General features: G+C 38.1%; 1 protein-coding gene across 1 annotated transcript; it reads right to left on the minus strand.

The window, feature by feature from the left end:
* Positions 1-805: 805 nt before the first annotated feature.
* On the minus strand, positions 806-5,796 carry LOC113348670 (cytochrome c-type biogenesis ccda-like chloroplastic protein). Its single transcript, XM_026592515.1, has 13 exons — positions 5,675-5,796; positions 5,510-5,591; positions 5,288-5,422; positions 4,953-5,007; positions 4,305-4,439; positions 4,136-4,221; positions 3,988-4,019; positions 3,698-3,859; positions 2,483-2,555; positions 2,261-2,361; positions 1,872-1,964; positions 1,640-1,686; positions 806-1,125 (listed from the first exon to the last, which is right to left on the minus strand). Exons 2-13 carry the CDS (start codon positions 5,589-5,591, stop codon positions 1,053-1,055), a joined length of 1,074 nt encoding a protein of 357 aa, XP_026448300.1. The 5' UTR covers positions 5,675-5,796; the 3' UTR covers positions 806-1,052.
* Between the last annotated feature and the right edge of the window lie 2,008 nt (positions 5,797-7,804).

The raw sequence follows: 7,804 nt of genomic DNA on the forward strand, positions 1-7,804 counted from the left end.
AAAGTATTCTTTCGAAAGCATCAGGTCGAACCCTAACCGTATGCAGTTGTGTGAGTAAGCTATGGCTCAATTCGATTTTTAATGATCCCCGATTTGCTGCCTCACACTTTGTTCAAAATCAAAATAAATCAAGTCTAGTTTTTTATCTACTCAAATGTCTCAAAAAACAATTTTGAAGTTGCTTACTTTTATGGTGTGGAAAAGGATAAAAAAGGTTTTTTGGATTTTTTCATGTCGCTCAGTGGTAAATTTCCCAGTAAAACATGAGCCTGTAGGTCAGTGTAATGGTTTAATATGTGTTATGGCAGCTATTGAACTGGGTTATAATAGTAAGGCTAACATGGGTGCAATCAGTGTCATTAACCCGACCAGGAGTGAAACACTTGTAATGTACTATTCGCCTCCTACTGGGGAATCTGGATACATCCACTTGTGTCATGGTTTTTTAAGGTTGTCCTTATTTATACTTCAAAAGCCAATGACGAGTTTGTTTGCATGGTCTTTACATTGGGAACTAAGTAATGGAGAAAGATAATTACTACTATTGATAAAATCCCACCACCACTTGGTTCTTCTTTTCCTCATCGAATGGTAACAAGAATTTCGAGAAATTTTTGTCCATCAGCTTCAGCCACCCTTTGTGGTGGTGATCTTATTTGGAGGGTGACTAATCAAGTGTCAACAGTGATGGTCATAAGAATAGTTGTAGTCTTGACCTTGTCCTTTATATTCTTTCGAAAGCATCAGGTCGAACCCTAATAATGAATGTCATCTGGACTCTTAGCATAAAAAATATACAAAGGAAAAAAGAAAAGTCTTAACCGGGCTTTAACTATAACTTGTGATGTCATCCAAGAACAGAATGAGGAAGCTTCTATTTGCATATATACATGGTATACAACAAGATAGTTAAACATGTCACTGTATGCGTAACAAGCTTTGTCTTTTCACATTTTATAAAAGATCGAGTGTAAAACAATACAAATATAGAACAGCTTGGACATGTTTTTTCCTTTGGACTTGCATCTTAGCTTTTCACAAAAACTTGATCCCTACATTGCCATTGTGACAGGGAAGAGCCTATCCAAGAAAGTGTAAATGCCTCCTCCCAACAGGAGTGCACCACTGCAAAACAGTTAGCTTAAAGCGTGTTAGACTACCATCAACTTCAAAAAGCCACCATTATTTAAGGATCTAAATTTTTCCTACCATATGTGTGGAGAAAAAACAACTGCCAGTTTATGGACAATTTTGGTTTCCCAGTCGTTTTCACTAATAACATGGTGTATATGCATAAGTGGGTTAGCAAAATCAGACTAAAAAAAAAAGCAGTGGATCAAGAAAACTGGAGTCATAAATATAATGGTCAAGGTCAAGGCGCCATAGAGGTGATGGATAAGGAATACATCTTTTTCCTGGTAACTGAATGGGCACAACTGGTACGGAATTGGTTTTGGTTTTTATCATCAGTAATGAATAAAATACCCACCAATCACACGATGTGCCTCCTGTGAGTCTGTGACCCATGTTTAATGTTAACCGTGGAACCAAGCAAACACTTGAATTTTGAATGGAAAGCTCAAAGCAGTAATAAAGTTAGGTGTGAAATCATCCAAAACACAATTTAACTAAGAATTACCTTGTAGGGTTAATCCATGCCGAGAATTTACGAAATGACAACAAGCTCTGCACATCAAACAAGACATGCATTTCAATGAATTGATTTAAATTATCCTTGTTGCTTTGATTAGATAGTGAAGAAAGAAAGAAAAAATCATCCAAGTAAAGTAAATGACGATATCCAGATAATGATATCACTAAGTTCTCTCAGATAGTTCTTTTTGGTTTAACAAAGTTGAGCAAAACTATACCTGCAATGCACCCGCAAAAGAAGCAGCAAGAAGAAGTGGAGCCACATAGCCGGTAGTGTATGTCAGCAGCAAGGTACCTCCTATAATAGGGTCCTGTTACATAATAAACCACAATCACTATTATGCTGGAGAAGTGGCCCCAAGGAAATCTCAAAGCAAATTCTAGACCAACACATACTACTACTAATGCTGGTCAAATGATGCTAAAATATCGTGTGAACAAAATGTAATCAGTCCCCTCATCATTCCTTTTGATAAAAGTAAATATGAAACAATCTGGTGGGTTTCAATTACGGATGAATCCAGTTGAATAACCATATCCTAGATTTATTTAATTGCTGTGACCTAAAGATAGCAAGGAATTCACGTAATAAAATTGCAGCAAATACCTTGGATGTTGCTACGTATCCAAGCAGAGTGGCTAGCACAGGTGTACTGCAAGGTGAGGCAGCCAGCGCAAATGTAAGTCCAGCCAAATATGCTTGTACACCTAAAAAATCAAGTTTTTCAGGAATTCAGGGTATTACAGGTTGAGAACAAAGTGCTAACAGCCAGCTTTCGCTTAACTGATTATACTCGAGAAAGTGTTGAAAGTGGGCTAAGACAGATACTTGAAGGGAAATTAGCAGCCGCAGCACGTGGGTCAAAGTTGTCGAAAAATGAGGGGAGTCGCAACTCAATAACCTATATGAAAGTAAATAAAAGATTAGTATGATAGTAAGAACAAGGTCATATCTTGACATACATAAATAGACATTCCTCAAAGGATCAGAAAGATGGCGATAGCATGGGAAATGTCATAGACACTAGTATATTACCTGATTTAGCAACTGTTAAAAGTTATACATGCAATTATTCGAGACTGGTGGCTTAAACGTGATAACATTTTGACGAGAAAATTCGATCCTCTTAACTTCTTCATGTATAGACAACTAAGACAAACTGGTAGAAGGGAAGTTGTAGGAAAAGCCTTCGGAACAGCAGATTGAAAATCTCACTCGGTTCAATTAAGTCTTGCCTGGGGGAAAGCATATCCTCTAACAATTCCCAAATTCACTAAAAGTCACAAATGGATCTTTCAACATTTTTCAATCTTTATTTCAAAAAAGAAAAAAGAAAAAAAGGAAAAAAAAACATTTTTCAATCTTTAAGAATGTTTTTATTTGGCACAACATGATTCTATAGATAAGGGGTAGGGGATGCTTCAAAGGTTTCTTCTAGAATTCAAACTTTTCTTCTCCCATAGGATAGAACACGAGATTTCAAACTGACAAAAGCACATGTGTGCCTACAACTTTCATACAACAGTTAGACACCTTGCATAAGGGACACCTCCATTTGCGCACCTTGAGCAAATTTTTAAACATTGTATTAGTTAGTAGTGTCTAATCCAACTATGAACAGCGCGGAGCCAGAAATTTGTCTGTGGGGAGGCAAAAATAGTTGAGGGTAGGCAAAAGGCAAAAAAATAGGCTTGGGATTCGGAAAAAATGACTTTGGATAGGCAAAGACAGGCTTAGGAACCAGCCCGACAGGGTAGGCAACTGCCTACCCTTGCCATGGGTTGGCTCCGCCACTTACACCAAACATTTGCAGACAGGGAAACCAAATATAAAGAAATCAAAGTATTAATAAGGTTTCATGATTTATTGTTTGTAGATTAGTTTGTTCACTGGAAAAGGTGTCTCATCCCATAGTGTATTAGTTTTTTTTCATGTTATACCCAGAAAACCCACATATGGCCATGTTCTTCCTTAACCACAGTTTCTACATAAATAACACGAACACCCAGCCGTGGCATCAAGTTTGATATTCTGATAAGTTACCTCCAACAGATTTAAACCCATAACCACAGCCAAGCCAGAAGCAAACACCGGTAGCCCCTGCCCTACTTGTCCGTAAGCCTTCCCAGCAACAGAGGCAGCCACACCTAGAATTGCTAATGTTGTTGCTAGTCCCAATGAGAAAGCAACTGAATCCCCCACAACCTAACCAGAAAAGAAAGACTGAGAAAAAATTTAAAAAAAGAAAAGAAAGTATAGCTCAAATTTCAAACAATGCAAGAGAAACCGGGGAACTGAAAAACAACGAGAGCTCATTTTGCAAGCATCATTACCTGCCCTCTGCTTTTCCCGGATCCAAAAGCCCCTGATTGCCCAAACAAGTGCCGATCAGCACCAAACATGAAAACTTATGCAATCACCAGAGGAGTACCAAAATATATAAAAAGTTGATGCCAAGAGTTAAACGATGTTCTTGCTCACCAATGTAACCAAGAGTCAGTGGAAGGACACTAAGTGTACAAGGGGATAAGCTAGTTACAAGCCCTGCCCCAAAAATAACTGCTAAACTGAAACAAAGAAGAACTTGTCAAGGACAGACACAAAAAATGCTGAATAAAGCTGAATCAAAATTAAGTAAGCAGCTCAAAACCTAGTAAAACTCAGAGCTGCCAACTGGTCCTGAACTGCTTCATTAGCGTTTTGCCCAGCTGAAAATAATACGCCTCCAAACCAATCCCCGAAGCCTAACTCTGCCAAAGGAGGGATGTATGATGCTCCTTCCTGACTAGTACGAAAACAAGCACAGATAATGAGATCACACAGGTAACTTCTGCAACTAAAAACTGTAAGCAGGTCAGAAACACTGTTTGGCATGAACGGCAATATTAAGTACTGGTACATGCTACAAGGCCATCTCTTCCCCAAAAAAGATTTTAGCATTTATGCCACTTGTTTTATTAGGTATGACGAACTAGTAACTTATTCTGCCCTGGCTTAGAAGTTTGCACCGGGACACTGAATACTCATATTGCCAAGCTAGATCTGCCGCCGAACTGAACGGATGAGGTAAGTGTACAAAAACTTACATTGCCACAAATCCAGATACATATGGAAACTGGGATTAAGCGAGTAAGATAAATCCATTAAGTTTTCTATTGCAAGATAGGTTTCCATATTATCATTAGCGAGAAATATGTTTGATACGCCTATTCTTTTGACATTGACATAGTTCGCATATTGAACCCCCAAGCGCACAACATAAAAAAATCTTAACCAACATGAGTGCAAAGGTTTTTACCATAAGTCTTTCAGAGTCAAAGCCGTTGCTGGATCTATTGCAAACAAATTTGCAGCTGAAATCATTGCAGAAAATGAAGAGTATTAAGGTTACATTGAAATAAAATAGCAGAAACTATTAAAGGAAAACCAAAAAGAAACACATCCGGTGGCAAATGTGCAAATAGAAGCTACAACATAGCAAGTTCATAGTATCCCCAACTCCAATCTAAAGAGAATTTCTAGTACTAAACAGTAACGTTAGGAGAACCTATGAAGAAAAATTCTACCAAAACCTGTAATTGGGGAAAGAATAAATGATTATACAAAAAAAAATGAAGGATGACTTTGACAAACCTGCAACAGCAGTGACCAAAGCATTGACATGCAAGCTACTACTTCCACTGATGTCGGATGTGACAATAGCTCGTCCAGTATCATCATCATCTACGGAAGCTCTGACGAGCATCTTGGTCGTTGTTTTACATTGCCCTAATTAAGGAATTCAATCATGTAAGCAGAATTGAATATAAAACATTTAGAAAATCCGAGTATATAAAAGATTGAGAGTTTAATTACCAGATATTTTTCTTTTCTGAAATTTATTGCTCGAGATTCTGGATGAATTGAGATTCAGACAACCACTAAGAACCAAACTCATCTGAAATAACAACCAAATATCAGAAATTTAAGAAAGACTAAGATAGAAAATGTGATACTTAAAAGATTTATTTGAGTTCGAACTTTTTCTTAGATTTTTCTTGTTGGAGTGAGAGAGTTCTCAAGTTTCTTCCTCCTTGAGACTGCAGTTCAACGTGTAACGATGATGATCAAGCGGGAGATTTTGCACATTTCGTTGTCTAATATCTTCCGTGTAAATCTTGACTAGGGGTGCACATACCCTACCCATACCCGCCAACCCTATCCTACCCGCCAGTTTTTTAACCGTATCCTACCCTATTCATTATTTGGCGGGTAGGGTGGCGGGTAAAGATTTTCTTAACCGTCAGTAAACGGGTAGGGTGGCGGGTATAGGCCATATCCTACCCACCCTACCTAGAAGTGCACATACCCTACTCATACCCGACAACCCTACCCTATCCGCCAGTTTTTTAACCGTATCCTACCCTATCCATTATTTGGCGGGTAGGGTGGCGGGTAAAGATATTCTTAACCGCCAGTAAACGGGTAGGGTGGCGGATATAGGTCATATCCTATCCACCCTACCCGTTGTGCAGCCCTAATCTTGACTATGGAATTTAGTAGGTCCCACTTACAATCCATGGGTTCCAAAACCCAACGGTTCATCAAGGGGAAACTTAGGCTCAAGCCCCACCCACGGGTAACCCATAATATGAGGCCCTTAATTAAAAGAAGTTTAATTTAGGCCCCGAAATACTAAAAGATCTTGATACCCTTATGCATCTTGCGAAGCCCATAATTAAATAAAATTTAAATTTAGGCACAATTATTAAAATATTATGTTATGATGTTCCAACCACCTTCGACCACCACAGCCACCGCCAACCACCTCTGATCACCACCGCCAGTCAAACCACCACCGCCAACCACCTCCGTCCACCACCGCCAGCCAAACCACATCCGACCACCACCGCCAGCCACCTTCGACCACCACCACCACCTCCAACCACCAACCGCCACCGCCCACCGCCTCCCACCACCACAACCTCCCAACACATCCATATGGAATGTGTAACTAGAAGTTACACATTCGTATGGCATATGTAACGAGAAGTTACACATCTGTATGGCATGTGTACGCAAAAGTTACACATTCATACGTCATGAAACAATTAACATGGGCATATGGCATGTGTATTTTGAAGTTACACATCCATAATAAATGTGTATCTAGAAGTTACACACCTATATTCAGTATTTGAACAATAATTTCATCTACAAAAATTTCTCTATTTATCAATTATTATTGAACACAATAAACGGGCTAAAACACGAAATACGTAAAACGAAAATTTCATCTACCTATATTCAGTATTTGAACAATAAACTGCTGAGTACACGTAAAACGAAATTCCAAAATGCTTACGTATCTGCAACAAAATAAAAATCCACGAGTTAGGTTGGATGAAAAAATCCATATAAGCAAAAGTATAAAACAATTACAAGATGAATAACAAATATCATAAAAACATACTTAATGACTTATCTAAGCAAGTGTAGTTAGGAGTTACACATACTCTGTGTAGTGTAACTGGGAGTTACACATGCATCTTTTAATAAAATATGACGTGTACTCAGCAGTTACACACCAGCTGACTTGTGTAACTGAGAGTTACACATGCATATAGCATGTGTAACTAGGAGATACACATGCATCTGGCTTGTGCAACTTTCAATTACACATGCATATGACTAGTGTAACTAGAAGTTACACATGCATATGGAATATGTCATTTATCATGAACTTGCAAGCTTAAGTTACCTAAAGCATAGTGTCACAGTTTTTGGATCAATCAAAAGCAAAATACACTAAGAAAGGGTAACTGAGTATGAAAAACATGGATAAAGTTAATTTTGCCAAATGTGTCATGTATTCATAATTTTTCTTATGTACCTATTGTGAAAAATATACTAGCAGAACAAATCAAATGCCTAGAGCACAATATCCATTCATCTAGATATACTGGAAGGAATCACCTTATATCGCTATATCCAATGCGTACAGCTCATAAAAGACGAAAAGGGAACACAATATCTTATAAAGTTCATATAAACATAAGAATATACACAAAAGAACTTCAGCACTGTAATAAAGATGAATTTATGGGTTATAGGATATACCTTCTCAATAAATAAGCGAACCCTTTTCTCAATGTCCGCAATGATGCTATC

This window comes from Papaver somniferum, chromosome 2 (assembly GCF_003573695.1).
Source record: "Papaver somniferum cultivar HN1 chromosome 2, ASM357369v1, whole genome shotgun sequence".
NCBI lineage: Eukaryota > Viridiplantae > Streptophyta > Magnoliopsida > Ranunculales > Papaveraceae > Papaver > Papaver somniferum.